The 17,449-nt window shown below is 39.4% G+C and overlaps 1 protein-coding gene across 4 annotated transcripts in view; it reads left to right on the forward strand.

Annotated features, from left to right (window-relative positions):
* LOC109426211 (uncharacterized) overlaps positions 1-17,449 on the forward strand; it is a 445,168-nt gene that overhangs the window by 385,412 nt on the left and 42,307 nt on the right. For all 4 annotated transcript variants that reach the window (XM_062860009.1, XM_062860011.1, XM_062860008.1 and 1 more), the window contains 2 exons: positions 7,515-7,709; positions 15,324-15,739. In XM_062860009.1, coding sequence (XP_062715993.1) covers positions 7,515-7,709; positions 15,324-15,739 — 611 coding nt within the window. The remainder of the gene's footprint in view (positions 1-7,514; positions 7,710-15,323; positions 15,740-17,449) is intronic.

Genomic DNA, 17,449 nt, shown 5'->3' on the forward strand with positions numbered 1-17,449 from the left:
GACCCCGTTTACTTTGGCGTCAACGAAGCCCTCGTAGGCAGTAGACACCAACTCCTGGACGAGGTATTTACCAGTCGTTCATATCGCCGTCGTTTTTCCGGACCCATCCGCGATCTAATTGCCGTTACCGGCGGGTACTTGGTATGGGTCCGCTACGACGCCGATATCCGTCCCCCACTCAGAGAGTGGCTCATCCGAAGGTCGGGCTCCTTGAACCTTCCGTTGGGTACTTGCTGTTCGCGGATTTCCCGGAACAATTCAAACTCTTGGGTGAACTCATGCAAACAGATTTGTGAGTCTCCCGCAAATCCGTTCGACCGAAAGACGTGGGCGCAACAGCTCTGCCGGAATCCATGACACCGGTAACTGCCCTTCCAAGAAAGGTGAAAAGCGATGTGCTAACTGCAACGGCACCCACCAAGCTGCGGACCGAAGCTGCCCGAGGGGCGCCGAACACTCGAGCATCCGGCGGCAAGCCACGATGAAAAATCAGCCAGGTCTTAAGGCTCCGAAAAGGGAACCACCGGTCCCCTACACAGAAAATTTAGCTCCCACTAGAACAAGCATCTCCGTGGATTGACAAATTCAAATTCGTCAAATTTTTCGCTATTCAAAAATAGAGGCTTTCAGCTTTCATTTGCACGGTCCCTCAAAAAAATCCACCGAGGGATCTCGAACAACTTTTTCAGAATACTGTTTTTCCCCATACAAAATGAACGGTTCCAAATTAATCCCTATTTCTACTTCACAAACATACCCAATTTTTGTATGAAAAAGTTCCCCCGATGGAATATTTCGATGTTGGGCTTGAATGAAAGCTAGAAGCGTCAACTTTCACGTAACGTAATAATTAGCGATGCTTATTTTTTTGTAATAAATTTCTTCTACAAGACACACCGTGTGACTTCTCGCGGCATACCCCTGGCCCAACCAGCGTCGCTTTGATCTCCGCGTCAGAGCGGCGACAAACGCGTCCAAAGCTCCACCACCGTCAGATGCCACACCTGAGGAAACCAGCAAGCCACATTTTTACTGAGTTCGTGAAAATCGTTTCACTTATGTTTATCCCCGCCCTGCTTGTTACACCTTCTAAGGCGATGTTGAACCGCATGCACGAAAGACCATGACCTTGCCGTAGCCCTCTACGAGATTCGAAGAGACTCGAGAGTGTCTCTGACACTCGAACTACGCACACCCCTCCATATATCGTCGCTTTGATCAACCGTATCAGTTTATCCGGGAATCCGTATTCGTACATTTTGGCAACGCCTCTCAACATCTGGTTCGTTGTAGCGCATTTAGCCATGAATCTTGCCTGATATTGCTCCATGAACTCTCAATCCGTGATAGATGGCGGCATAAAATTTGAGAGAGTATCTTGGCGCTCAGTGGTGTGATCGTGTGATAGTTCCCGCAGTACAAGTTTTCCCCCTTTTTGTAGATGGAACACACGATACCTTCCATCCATTCCTCCGGTAATACTTCCTCCTCCCAAATCTTGGTAAAAATCTAGTGTTGTGCTCTCACCAGTGCTTCTCCACCATATTTAAGAAGCTCACTTGGTAGTTGATCTGCTCCAGTGGTTTTGTTCTTTTTCAGCCGGCCAACCTCCCCCTCAATCTATTGGAGGTTATGGGCCGGGAATCTATCGTCCTGCGCACGTACTCCTGGATCTGTTACCACACCACCTTCGATGCATGCAACATCGCCATTGATGTGCTCATTGTAATGCTGTCGCCACCTCTCGACCACCTCACGCTTGTTCGTGAGAAGATTCCCGTGGTTGTCTCGGAGCGGTTCAGCTTCTCGTAGAACTTCCGTGTGCCCTTAGCGTGGTACAGCTCTTCCATCGCTTCACGATCTCGTTCTTCCTGCTGGCGCTTCTTCATCCGGAAGACTGAGTTCTGCCTGCTCCGCACCTGTTTGTAACGTGCCTCATTCGCTCTCGTACGGTGTTGCAGCATTCTCGCCCATGCTGCATTCTTCTCGTTTTTCAACTGCTCGCATTCGCCGCCGTACCAGTCGTTTCTATGATTCGGAGTCGCGAGTCTTCAAGTGTAGCTACGCCAAGCTGCTCTTCCGTTGGTAGGGCCACTGCTAACTGCTGCGCGTAGTCTTGAGCCACTTCTACGTTACGTAGCTGCTCGATGTTAAGCTGCGGCGTTCGACTTCGACGCGTGGTAATAACCGTCGAAAGTTTTGAGCGCATGCATACAGCTACTAAGTAGTGATCCGAATCTATATTCGCACTGCGGTTTGTGCGGACATTGGTTATATCCGAGAAGAATTTACCGTCGATTAGAACGTGGTCGACTTGGTTTTCTGTTTGTTGGTCGGGTGATCTCCAGGTGGCTTTGTGGATATCTTTGTGGGGGAAGAAGGCGCTTCGGACTACCATACCATGGGAGGCTGCAAAGTTTACGCATCGCTGGCCGTTATTATTCGATACGGCGTGCAGGCTGTTTCGCCCGATTACCGACCGGTCTGTACATTTCATCCCTTTCTACCTGCGCATTCATGTTGCCGATAACGATTTTCTCGTCACGCGGGCGAGCAGCCATCGTATGTTTACTTTAACTGCGAGTAGAACGCTTCTTTCTCGTCATCAGGTCTCCCTTCGTGTGGGCAGTGGACGTTGATGATGCTGTAGTTGAAGAAACGGCCTTTAACTCTCAACATGCACATCCTTGCGTTGATCGGCTGCCACCCGCACGCATACCAGGAACCTACATATTATCGAACTTGCATGAACTTAAAATCTTTTTCCATAGGGTTTCAGCTTATGGTCTTACCTTTCAGAAAAGCCTTTGTTCAAAATATTCTATCGGTAAAAATTGAAATAAATCAAGTTTGAAGATTTTCTATCAAATGAGGTATATTCAGGGCATAATTTTGTATATCATCCCGAACTGCAAACAATAAGGCATCGTGCGTGACCTGTCACATACCCGATGGTCTCTTCTTCGTTTTATAAACATTATAGTCACTTGTCATTTCTTCGGCATCTGTGTTATATGATCAGCCCAATGGGGTCTGCCGTGGTTAATTAGTTCATTTCTTTCTATTTTGTGGGCTTCGTGGTCATACGGTTAGTGGTGGTAAACGTTTAGGTGTATATGTAGTAAGTCATGGAGTGAGACTCGGAAAAAACTTTTCGTGAAACGAAATATTCCTATGGGGCTGTCCATAAACCACGTGGTCATGGGGGGGGGGGGGGTTCGGCCAATGACCATTTTGTATGGACAAATAAAAATTTTTGTATGGACTAATGACCAGGGGGGGGGGGGTTGAAAAGTCCCAAAAAAATGACCACGTGGTTTATGGACAGCCCCTAACTAGCTTCTGTGTATTGTCGGTTATATGATGATAGTAATATTCAGTCTGTTCAGCGTCTGGCTGAAGACGGTATGAATTGCCATATTTGTTTTAACCTAACCGAAAAACATATGACCAATTTCGACCCGAAGATCAATTTTACCCCGGTTTACGGTACGTATGATTCGAAATTCCACCGCTAAGCGGCGCTAGAGTGCAAACAAATTTCAAATTGTACATATCTCAGGATCCTGATTATTTGAAAATATGGTGTTTCGGCAAAATTGTGTGGTAGATCTAAGACTTGGATTTAAATTGTTGTTTTATCCGGGTTTCTGCCACTAGGTGGCACTAGTTGCAAATTTGCATGCAAATTTGCATGCAAATTTTAGTTATGTGTTAGAACATTTTCAACAAGCTATAACTTTTTATTGAATGCACTAAACACTCTCAAATTTTGACTGCTGTTTTCCCAAGAATCCTGCGATATATGAGATATATAAAATATGCGTACTCAGTACCGCCACCTATATGTGGAGGTCCAAATTGTACGGAACATCATCTGTATGTCTTGACCAACCCAACAACTTCGCCGGAGAAATCATCTTTTTAGGTACTCAGGATCCTGAGATACATGAAATATAAAATTTGCACGATTTGTTGCGTCATCTATGTGGTATTTTCAAACAAATGGCCTATCATTAGTAAACACTTGGCCCAATAAACAACTTTGCCAAAGATACAAAATTTCTATGTGATCAGGATCTTGATATAAATGTGATCATATACTTAATACTTACATGCTCACTAGCGCCACCTATGTGTGAAGTTCCGAATCAAACGGACCACTATCTGTCAGTCCTTGAGCAACTGAACAACTCTGCCGAAGATACCATCATCCTAGGTGATCAGGATCCTGAGATACAATAATATAAAATTTGCATGCTCAGTAGCGCCATCTATGTGTAAAATTTTCAAACAAACGGTCCATCCATGTTTAACACCTTACCTCAGAGGTTCCCAAACTTTTTGCTATCGTGGCGCCCTTTGACATTTCTAAAAAGTCTTTTTTTTTTTAATTTTTGAGCAACTTTTACTTTAAAATGTGCAAGTCAAAATCGTGAAACACTTCTCTTATATAATGTTTTCATAATTCAATATTTGGGAAACTAACTATTTTTTTAAAATAATTTCTCAAAGATAGTTTCAATATTTCTAAGATTTCAAAAATCATGTTGGTTCCATCATAGAAGTTTTAAAAATAAGAAGAATCTCAGATGTAAAGGTATAACTAGCTGCTGAATTTCAACAATTTAGCCAAAAATTCTAAAGCGTTTGCAATAGTTAAAGAATTCTTATTGAATGAAAATGACTACACAGAACTTGACATAAGCTTCAACTTTTTACGGAAATTGCAAAGCAACATTTTTATTTAATTTTTAAAATTTTGGCAAACTGGGACACATGAAGAGATTGTAAAGACCTGCCAGGTGGGCTTTGATTGAACTTATTTTCATAAATTTCAACTTAACCCTTTGGGCCTGGATTGGCCATATATAACCCCATTGATGAAACCGTGCATAACAAACTTATTCGAGTTCAGCGAGGTTGCGGCAGTATTGATGAAACAGTCCGCTTCAAAAAGGTCCAAGCTAGCTCTTCACACTACCAGATCGGCAAACCTGCCTGCCGCTAAGCTGTTCTGAAGACCTTGTAATTATTCTGAAAAGAACGTAAATAATGTTCTTGAAATTAAAAACTTTGGACAAGTTATAGTAAAATCAAAAGCTAAGCTGAAGCTTAAGAATTGTAAACTTGAAATTTAAAAATGTGGTTTTAATAGATATGTTTAAAAAGGATACCAGAAATCCCATGGAACAATTGAAGAGTCAGGAAAGATTAAAAAATAATGTGAGCGACACTAGTTTTACTTATGAAAAAAAAATTAAAGGTGTTCCGCAATACAAATAAAGAGTTTGTTTTTTTATTTTGTTTCGTCACAAAAGCCAAAATTCTGCGGTGCACCTGGGAAAAGTTTGCGGCGCACCAGGGCGCCGCGGCGCACAGTTTGGGAAGCGCTGCCTTACCTAATAAACAACTTTGCTGAAGACACCAAATGTCTATGTGGTCAGGATCTTGATATACAGGGTGTTAGGTTCATGAGTGCAAACTTTTTAAAGGGTGATAGAGGACCATAAATTGTGAAAAAAAAATGTTCTACGCATATGGTCAAATCTCAACCGTTACGTAGTTATTGGACTCCCCATGTTTTTGACTCTTATTGCCTTAACTGGCTATAACTTTAAAATGGTCAAACTTATCACAGTTTTTTTACTCTTATTCGAAAGATTATTGAATTTTCTATCAAATGGCATCTTTGAACCGATTGGTTTAGCTAAATAACTAAGTTTTCTAGAGCAAAATAGCTAAAAAAAAGCGTGTTTTTATTTGTTCATGTCCATTATCTTTAAAACATGCGTAATAAATTAAAATTCTTTCTTTGGAAAAGTTGTGGCCCCTGTTTCACTCTACATTTTTTTCTTTGACACCAAACTTCTAACTCTTATCGTTTTCTTGCAATTTTGATTTGAATGTGCAGCACAGTGGGCAAAAAAGTGCTTACCATGACGATTGCAAATTTCTGATCTGAAATGCGACGTTTAAATTAAAATTGCAATAAAACGATAAGAGATAGAAGTTTGGCGTCAAAGAACAAACTGTAGAGTGAAACAGGGGCCAAAACTTTGCCAAAGAAAGAATTTTAAATTATTACGCATTTTTCAAAGATAATTGACAAAAACAAATTAAAACACACTACTTTTAGGCTATTTGCTCTTGAAAACTTAGTTATTTAACTAAACCGATCGGTTCAAAGATGCCATTTGATAGAAAACTCAATAATCTTTCGAATAAGGGTTAAAAAAGTACGATAAGTAAGACCATTTTAAAGTTATAGCCAGTTAAGGCAATAAGAGTCAAAAACATGGTGAGTTCAATAAATACGTAACGGTTGAGATTTGACCATATGCGTAGAACAATTTTTTTCACCATTTATGGTCTTCTATCACCCTTTAAAAAGTTTGCACTCAGGAACCTAACACCCTGTATAAATGCTCAAATACTTAACACCAAGCTTAACACTTAGTTTAGTTTTGTTTAGGTTAGTTTATTTATTTAAACATGACGTAAGACAAAGTATTTTTAATGCCATTGAAGATTATTACATAGCGGCAACTTATGTTCTAGCAAACAATAAACATTATTAAATCATTCTTATTTTTTTATCTATTCGCTATTAAAATACTCCAGTGCAGCATTTTTGTACATTGTTTCGGTGCGCAAGCATTTTAGCTTATATGGTCACTAGCACTCCCTATATATGAAATTCCGAATTAAACAGTCCAGCATCTGTAAGTCCTTGACCAACCCATCAACTTTGCTGAAGACAACGATCTTCTAATAAGCCAGGATCATAAGATACAGAAGATCAAATTTGGAGTCCAAATGGACCCCAGGTTTCCGAAATGGACCATCATTTAAGGTTTCCTGCAGATGGTTAAGTATTGTTTTGAATTGCTGTTTTTAATCCTGTGTTAATATATAACCAAATACACAAACTTGAAACAATTCATGCATAGTCTAAAATAATTGGTTTGAAGGTAAATGAAATAGACGTAAACAAAAACACAGGTAAAAGCAGGTTTTTTATGTGCTCTTCTCACATTGACGGATTGACAAGCTTTCGATTGACGCATCCTTCGCTGAAACGCATGAATTATTCATGATCTCGAAAATTGTCACTTCACCTCGAAGAATGACTTCCACCGAAAGCTGTTGACCGGCATTCAAGAGGCCATAAAAAAGGGTTCGATTGCCATTTCACGGGACCCGGTCGGACGACGGTAAATCTTCACTCCATATGACAAGGGCCATTCTTTCTAGCCGCTATCTGATGCGTTTCGCTCATAAAACTTTTATTCGCCAGCCAGTAAAGCGCAGTAAATATTTCCTACGTCTGCCTGCCCTGAAGTGCTAATAAATACCCCATTGCTGCTTCACCAAACCAAACTCGTTTCAAACAACCCGCGACCTCGGAGCATCACTTGCGATAACCTTGCCTCCCACACCGCAAAAACCATTAAAAACAGAAATTAATTTTATTTTCCTCGCTTTTCCCTTTTGCTTCCCTTTCTCCCCAGAATGCGACTCGCAATGTTCGGACGATATTTCGCCGATGATGGAAGCGCCGCTGCCCCCTCACGCAACCCTCCCGATAGCCCTGGTTCCCCTGCAGAAGTCCTCGCCGGAGCGAAGGATCACCCAGAAGGAAATTATCGCCGGCGAGGAACGGCCGAAGTTTCTCACCATCAAGCAGGTGCAGGATGCCTCGCAGGGTAAGTTTTCCCTAAGCAATTGGATCGTGGGAGGGGATTCAAGCTTTTGCTGCTTTCACTATATATGCTCTAGTCCGTATATTTGCATCCGCATCTATCGTTTTCCTAAACTTATTCTAATCATTTGCACGTTCAGCAGCATCCGAATCGAAATTCATTCACGACTGAACGGAATTAGGCGCATCGAGATCGTTTCGACCACTACCACCACCAGTCAAAATCAATCAATAAAAATTGCACCGATTTCAATCTCTTATCATCATCAATCACCACCAGGAGCATCGACGGCAATCATGGTTTTGAATCAAAAGATGAGCGTGAGCTGCGACTGACATTTATTAAAAATGTTGTCTTTTTGCTGGGGTTTTCTTCGAACGACACCGCAGGGGATAGCTACTTAAGAAATCCTACTGTGTATCTGTTGAACTCAAGGTAGAACCGAATATTGAACATGAGTTCAGGAAAATCATGTTATTGAGAATTGTTCAATACCTGGATGAACATGTAAAATAGCGTACCAACTAGGGCAAAAATCTACTTCGTCATTTGCGTCAATTTTCGTCATATGAGATGAACCAGCCTAGGGCTGAAAATTTAAAAAATAACGACAAAAAAATCATCATATCAGACGGAAAACTGCGAATAATTACAGATATTCCAACTTATCTTTGCCAATGACTCATTGGATGGAAGCAAAAAGATGTAGACTACTAAACCACCCAATATAGTACTGGAAATCGAATAATTACGCGAAATTTCAGATTTCAATTTCAATTTACTTGCGAGTTAGGGTTTTTTCTTGTTCTGCGTACGACGAAGGCAACCGCACCAATACAGCAACCATCTGAAATGTTCTTCATCACCGTTCAATTTTAACTTCTCCAAAAACACTACGGTCAAATCATAATTGTTGAGCATTTTATGTACCATATCGTCACGGAAAAGGTGTGCCGGGAATTGAATTCAACTTGTGCCCGAAAAAAAAGTGCACTAGACGGAGACTGTATTCAATCTTCATATTGTAAAGAAATTCTAGTTATTTTAAAATATTTTTACATGATATGGAATCCTATTTATAAATTAGTAATCGATACCAAATTAACCATGAGACATTAGGCGAGGTGCAAGAATCAATTCAATCATTATTGAGCAGTGCTTAGAAACAGGGGGTGGCCAAAATGTTTGGGATAGGCAACTCACAAAAATGTTCAACATGCTGTAACTTTTCATAGGGTGCATTAAAAATTCTCAAATTTTGACTGTTTGTCAACCTATTATATGTGCATCTTTGGCACAAATTTTAGCTCTATTGATTAATCTTTCGCAAAGCTAAAAACCGTTCACGTAAAACACTATTTTTTTGACAATTAGTTTTTGAGCTGCCATATCTCGGAGACCAGTGAACCGAATTAAATGAAATTCTAAACGTTTATCAACAACATATTAAAGCTTGTAAATTCTTTAAAACATTTTAAACACATTCTGGCCGCCATTTTTGGACTCCGGACATCTTCTTCATACCAAATACCAAATATACTCATAATAGTCATAATGCATGGTTTTGGCGCCTAAAACTCCATTAAACAGCCGCCATTTTGAATTTGGAGCCGCCATCTTGGATTATACACCGCCATCTTGGGTATTTTGATTGCCATTTTGTGACTCTAGTTTTCCCCATACTAAATATACCCATATTGCATGGTTTAAGAGCCTAAAACTCTATTAAACAGTCGCCATCTTTAATATGGAGACACCATCTTGAAAATTAGGCTGTCATCTTGAATTTGGCCCAACATCGTGAAACTTCCGTTCTCCAGTGTTGTCTTCCACACAGAATTCGTCAATCATGCTATAGGTTACACAAATTGCCACAGTTTGATGTGTCGCATGATGGGGCTTGGTTCAGTTTTATATACGGCCAGTTTTACCGGTGCTGGTCCGGATCACTGATATGGCCATAACTCTGAAACGCCTTGACCGATCCGAACCATTTTTTATAGCGTTTAAATTCCGGTTCGATTCGAACTATAATCCGGAAAATCGTCCAATGGGAAGTGCCTTAAAAATGCGCACAGACATACATACATACACACATACAGACATCATCTCAATTCATCGAACTAAGTTGATTGATATATGCGACTTGACCCTCCGAGCCTTTTATTGGAAATTCATTTCTTGAGTGAACATATAGCCTTTGAGTACACTTGGGTGTACGAGAAAGGCACAAACATGAGAAACTTCTGGGGCAACTCTGCTTGTATTTCCAAGGAAAAATGCATGAGAAATTTCTAGAGAGATTCTTGGAAAAATCCGTAGAGGAATTTCTGAACAAATCTCTTGAGAAACATCTGCAAAAATCACATAAAAAGTACTGGTAGAATTCTTGAAGAAGTCCTAAAATAAATTCAAGCGGGATTTTTGGAGATTTTTTAAAAAGAAATTCTCGAAAAAATGTCTTATTCATTTTCTGAAGGCGTTTGTAGACAAAAAATCTTAAGCCATTATCTGGAAAATTTCTGATAGAAATCCTGCAGAAAAAAAAACTTGGAAAAATTTGGAAATCCACTGAAAAAATTGAAAAAAAAAACAAGAATTTTCGTAGGAATTTTTAAAAAATTGCATACAGGGGATAGATTAAATGATCGGGACAGGTAAAATTCCCACTTTTACAAAAATGTTCAACTATCTGTAACTTTTCGAAAACTGCATCACATATTCTCAAATTTATACTGTAAGCTCATCAACTAGTTGTGCATCAGTGGTTCAAATTTGGAAAAGATCGGGCCATTCTTCACAAAGATATAAATATTCTTGAAAAAGGTAAAATTATTCGATAGCCAACTTTGAGCTGTTATATCTCCGGATTCAATGAACCGATTGCAATGAAATTTTGACCATTAATGACCTATATAATGAACTCTGGAAAACATTTGACTTAACCTGAAATTTTTAACAAGAGAAAAAGTTATAGCGATTTTCTTTTTTTCACGATTTTTTAGTAAATTGGTCTATTTTTTAATATGCATTCCATTACTTTTTCAATTTTTTGGTGGCTGTTTTGTTACTTTCCTTCAAAACACATTTATATGTAAGTCAATCAGAGGGAAATTAGGTGAACTGTTATTTGAATCTTGAATTTTGAAACGTTGTTGAAGTTTTGGATAATTTGGTGTTTATGTTAATAATCTAAGCGTTATAATTTTCTTCCGTATTAAGAATTTTGAGTTTAGTTAACGGTTTTTATAGCTCATTATATAAGTCAAAAATGGTCAAAATTTCATTGCATTCGGTTCATGGAATCCGGAGATATAAAAGCTCAAAGTTGGCCATCGGATAATTTTACCTTTTTCAAGAATCTTTATAACTTTGCGAAGAATGACCCGATCTTTTCCAAATTTGGACCACTCATACACAACTGGTTGATGAACTTACAGTAAAAATTTGAGAATATTTGATGCACTTTTCGAAAAGTTACAGCTAGTTGTACATTTTTGAAATGTGAAAATGTTGCCTGTCCCGACCATTTTGTCTATCCCCTGTATCTGAAAAAAGTAGAAAAAAACCTTCTGGAATTAATAGAATAATTCCTAAAATACTATGGAATAGATTCTGGAGCAATTTCTGCAGGAATTGTTGCGTGAACCTTTCGGAAAAACTTCTGAAGAATCTCCGAAGGAACGTATGAATTAATCCAAAGCTATGACTCCAAAGCTATAAACGCTAACAGAGATTTTTACCTGTTAAAACGTTGATTCGGACCATTGTGGACTGGCGGAACAGAAACTATTAAACTATTAAATCAACTGGGAAAACTCTCAGAAGAATCTCTGCGAGTTTTCTTGAGCAATATCCAAATTACTGCCCGAAAAATGCCTGAATAAATATTATGATTTTTCCTGGGAGAACCTCTGGAGAAATTCAAGCAATAGTGTCTGAAAATGTTTCTGGAAATATTTATAAATTTCTAAAGCAGAGATTTCTAGAGAAATTTTGGAAACAAAATGTGAACCTTTGTCAAAAGAAATCTCCTGGATTTGCATATTTTGAAGAAACGTTTGAAGAAATTCCTGGAGAAACCCTGGAGAAACCCCCGGAGAAATTCCTAGAAGAGTTTCTTGACAAATTTCTAGATTTTTTTTTCAAAGCAATCCATAAGAAAAACTCCAGAAACAAAACTGATAGGGTAGCGAACCACTTGGGCAGCGGCCGGTATTTTGGGCACTCTGCGCTATAACTTAGTCAATTCCAATCCAATTGACTTGAAATTTTGTACATGGCTAGATACTTGTATACGTTTCTCATCGCGTTCCAACTTCCACTTCTCTAGTATTTCTTAAGGAATGTTTGATGGAATAAAGATAGGTATACATTATACAAGCATAAACTAGTGTATAATTCATTGAAGCAATTTCCTATAGAATTCCTATAAGGAATTCTAAGAGGGATATCAAAAGAAACCAGTTACAAGATGAAATTTTTAAGAAATTTATTGAAACACTCCTGAAGAAGTCCCAAGAAAAAATCTTCAGGGAATTCTTGAAAGATTATCTGGTGGGATTTCTGGAGAAATTTTCGAAGAAATGCATGAACAGCGATGCATTTCGCAGAGATCCTGGGAAGAAATCTCAAAGGAATTCTTGCTTAAATTATTCCAAGAAATCCTGCAAAAATTTCTTTTTGTGAACTTTTTGGAAAATTTTTGATAAATCTTAAAAAAAACGAAATTAATTTCTGGCCGTGTCCCTGTATGTAAAATCCCGTAGAATTTTCTACACATTTTAAGAAGAAACTCATGAGAGGATTCTAGCAAAATATCCATTCCGCTATAATCACAGTTAAATTTCTTAAAATAATATTGCACGGGTTTTCACGGAATAATTCAAAATAAGCCGCAAATGTGCAGTCATTCTCTTAGGGGCATACTAGAATGAGGAAACTTTGAGTAACCAACTCTTGTTTTACCCTGACAGCACTAGATATTAACCACAAATAACTATTTCGGTGAAATTCACAAAATCAATAATGGAAATTATGAGTTTTTTAGAGACGAATGCCCTTTCAGGGTAAAGTCTCTCTAATCAAAAAAAAAAAATATGAGTTTCCAAGAAAAATATATTTCGATGGTTAGGTAGACCATGGCCTAAGGCTCCAACATTTCAAGGACACCCACATTTTTTTCTTTAGGAATAAATATATTTAAAAAGAAGTAGTGAAAAAAACATATCTTGATTTGGTTTTTAATAAATGAACTTCAAATTACTGTCTGGAATGACTATCGCTTTTTGCCCAGCTTGGGAATGCTAGAAAAAAAATCGCATTCAACCTTCTTCGTGCATTAGCTTGCGCTCACCTCGCTGGCCTAGTGTACGTTTAGGGGTTATGATGACCCCAATGCACGACGAGGGTTAAATTTGGGAGTGTTTTCAAAACCCTGGCGAAAAGGAAAGAATCTCCAGCTGATTATTCTTGTCTCTTTCTGTCCTTGAAGATATTTCAAAAATTGCAGGAATATTTTTGCTTTTTGCCTGAAAAACTATTTTGAGGAATTTTCCACAAGGTTCTTATAAGAATTGCAAAAGTGTTCGTCGTCATCGTTTTAAATTATATCTGTCGCTCGTCTGTTTCCATCTTTCAACAATTTCTTGAAGTGCTCTCCTCCTGGAAGCCACCATTGTTTCGTTCGTCAGCAGGTTTCCATAGCGGTCGTTGCTCATGTCGGAAGAAAGCACCGATTGTCATTGACAGTATCGTAAAACCTCCGCATATCATTCTGTTCCAAACTCTCTTGTTTCTGAGCAATCACATTTTCCTCATGCAAGGTTTTCTTTTTGAAATTGATTAATTTTTCGGCTGCTCTTGCTTATATCGCTCCCTGCTCTGCTAGATACCTGAAACCGTTGACATCAACGATCACAATCTTAATATCGTGATTGGAATACTCTCCATATTTAGGCTTTGTCAAGACATTCGGAAAACGCATCATTCACGTCCTTGATCTGGCTGTAGTTAAAGAATTTGCTTCGTATCCTCAATACGCAGAACCGCTCGTTGATCGGCTCCCACCTCATAACTCGCTTCATTTGTTTCCCGATCCCTATGAATCCGATCCCATGTTGTGCCTTATCGCTGTCACTGTGGAAGATGCAATATTGAAATGGTGTGTAGGCTACGGGATCCACCGCCCTAAATACACGTTCACCATATTTAGGCCACCACATTTTCTGAATAGCATCCACGCCCACACCAACTTTTTTGCAATTCACGTGCCTGAAGGTGCCAGATCAATCTCGTCCAGGCTCGTTAAAGGTCCTAACATTCCGGCTATCGAGTTTCCTATCATAGCCCTTCCAAGAGCATTTCGGCACCAACATTTCAAAAGGGCGTAACTGCATTTTGAAACAAACCCCTCTTTCTCATCTGTGGATCGTATTTCAATGCCGCCATGCAAATCACCGCCAGTATAGGAAAGAAGAGCAATTTCTCTTTCTAGTAATGTTTGTGAATTTCGTGGGAAACTTAAAATATGACCCACAGATGTGAAAGAGTGGTTTGTTTCAAAATGCAGTTACGCCCTTTTGAAATGTTGGTGCCGATTTACTGTTTCTTACTTATTTTTTCACGGTGTTGGAAGACCCATTCTGCACTACCATAGCACTTGTCAGGACCAGAGTTACGTTGTACGCTCCAGGTAGTCGACACACCATTTTCCAGCCCTCGGCTTAGACTTACAACACCGATGATCAAATACAATCAATTGATTAATTACACTTTAAATCACTTCATTGTGAGTTTCTGGAAACCATTTTCCATTTTCGCAATTACACAAAACCCGCCCACAAATTTCACGCATTCACGCACTTTTCGACGCACGGCTCGTTCTGTACCTACCTTGCATTCCATTCGTATATGTTCCCACCATACTGGACCACACCAGGCAATCGATTTCCAACATTTGCATCCAACATGCCAACACCAGCCTTGCATTGTAGTACACAATACGTAGCACAGTTAAGGCTCAAATGAGAATCCCACATTATCCAAAACTGAAAAAGCACTTTTCTCCAGATTGACAAAAAAGCGAACAAAACCCTCGTGTCCGATTGTCATAATTGACTAAATAAACAATCGGACGTTATTATTTTCTTCGTTTTATGAATCGTTTTGAGAAAAAGTGCTTTTTTAGTTCTGGAACATTTGCCTTTTTCAATTGAGCCTTAACGGCGCATTGTTTGACGCTAGGTCGAACACATTTCCTAGTCTCCAGGGAACAAATCCAGGTGCCGCGCGAAACTGATTGTGATTCTCTCTTTTATATTTGCATGGCCTGTGTCTCTCTGTGTGTGTGTCATGTGGTGTAACTTGAAATTGCGCCAATTAATCGCTTCCCCATGACATTGCCAACGGATGCTTTCCCCCCAAAAACTGTGCAATCCTTCCTCCCAGGTGGTGGTGATGATGATGATGATAAGAGCCAGTCTTCGTCGAAAGCGCAAACCCAGCAGCGCTACATCGTCGAAACCATCACGATGACGACCGTGACCGAGCGGAGAATTATTCAGAAAACCCAAACTGATACCGAACCTCCTCCGGTTACTACCACTATCATTGCAGTGACGTCGGGCAACGAGACGGGATCCACGGCGGTGCCGCCTTCATCCGCCACCGGTGCCAACGCCAACGACCTCCGAGCCTTGCAACAGAAGCAACTAGCTCAACAGCAGAAGCCCGGAGATGCTTCTGCGGCACAACAGCAACAACAGCAGCAGCAGCAGTCAACCGCTATCAATAGTCATTATGAAATAGGAAAACACAAACCATTAAGCACGGCTCAGGCGATAAGTGGCATCCTGAAGGGTGGCAAACTGTGGAAGAACGAACACCAACAGCAGACGCAACACCAGCTGCAACAGCAGCAACAACACCAACAACAACAATCCAAGTCGCAGCAGCCATCCGCACAGCAGCCTCAACAGCAACTGCTGCAGCAGCAGCAACAACAGCAACAGCACAATCAACAATCGAACCAGGTTAGTGGTTTAGAAAATAGGGGTTAATGAGGATTACAGAGGGGGTGATTAGTTGTAGCTGTGATGACCTCAGCAATTTGTTTCAATATTGCGCGGTCACTACAGAAGAAGAATGTATTGAAGTACGACTCAAGAAGTTGATACACGTCTGCTGTATTTCGTAGCTTGTAGGGTAATGATACAACTTCTGTCATTCTAACCTATGCTAACTAGATTTGCCTGTGCTAACCTGATTGACTGCTACAGCTCGGCCATCCTGATCAAACACATCGCCCCCGATGTATACTATGTTGGATCAACTTCCGTTTTCCATAATTTCATATTAGTCGGATCAAAAATACCAGTGAAAGGTGAACGAGCTAGTTGATGTCCCTCAATATCACATATCACATATCGGTTATTCGCAAGTACTTTTTTAACTACATAAGGACCTTTGAAATGTGGTTTCAGTTTAGATGATCCACCGGAAATAGAATGATGTGGTATGTACACCAAATCACCTTCTTGATAGACTGATATAGTTTTGCATTTTGCATCATATTGTTTTTTATTGTAAACTAGCTGTCCCGGCAAACGTCGTACTGCCTGCCTACTATGTTTTTTGACGTGCAGCTCGATAGGGACGTCCCCCGTAAAGTCACCTGTATGGGAGCCCCCCGTTCCGGAGACCGGAGAGGTCTCACACCAAGCTAAGAACCTTCCCCGGCCCCAACAGCACCCACACACAAAATTTCACACCGATCGGTTCAGTAGTTTCCGAATGCATAGCGGTCAGACAGACAGACAGACAGACAGACAGACAGACAGACGGAAATCCATTTTTATATATATAGATAGATAGATTTGAAGTGCTCGGTTAACTGCTATAGCTTTTTCTCGAATTTCAGCCAAATCTCTTTTCATTTCATTATTTGCATTCAATAAAGTTGCAACATCTTCATTGCCAGAAAATCGTTGATTTATACCAAATAATACTTGTGAAGGTGTATTGGCAATTGATCTACAATAAGAATTATTAATAAAATGTTCAGCGTCTTGTAAAACGAAAGTGAATCCACGTCTTGGATTAGAATCTACTAATTTTGCTAATACAGGAGTAAGCACTCTATTAAACCTTTCAACCTGACCATTAGCTTGGGGACACGCAGTAGCAGTTAAAATTTGCTTCACATTGAATTGCATCAAAAACTCTTTAAAACTGTTAGATGTATAACAACTTCCACAATCTGAAACTATTTGAACTGGAACTGAATAACTGGTAAAATATCCTCTTAAATGTTTCAATACTTCACTCGTATTCGTTGTTTTACAGGGGTATAATTTCAGAAATTTTGAAAAAGCGTCCACAACAATAAATACATACTTGAATTTACAGTTTGACAACGTTAATGGGCCATAATGATCAATATGCACAGTATTGAATGGTACGTTTCCTTTTTCTACTATGTTTAATGGTCCATCTTTACTGAAATTTTTCTTTGAAAATACTATACATTTTAAACAGTTTTTTATATATTGCGAAATTATTTCCTTCATTTTAGGGAACCAATATGACTTATTAATATTTTCGTATACTTTCTCCGTTGAAAAATGGCCAAAATCATCATGATGCATTTTCAATATCTGATTAATCATATTTTTGGGAACATAAAATAGTAATTGATTTCTTTTAGTTTTTCTATATACAATTCCATTTCTCAATTCGAAATT

The sequence above is a fragment of the Aedes albopictus genome, chromosome 3 (genome assembly GCF_035046485.1).
Source record: "Aedes albopictus strain Foshan chromosome 3, AalbF5, whole genome shotgun sequence".
Lineage (NCBI taxonomy): Eukaryota > Metazoa > Arthropoda > Insecta > Diptera > Culicidae > Aedes > Aedes albopictus.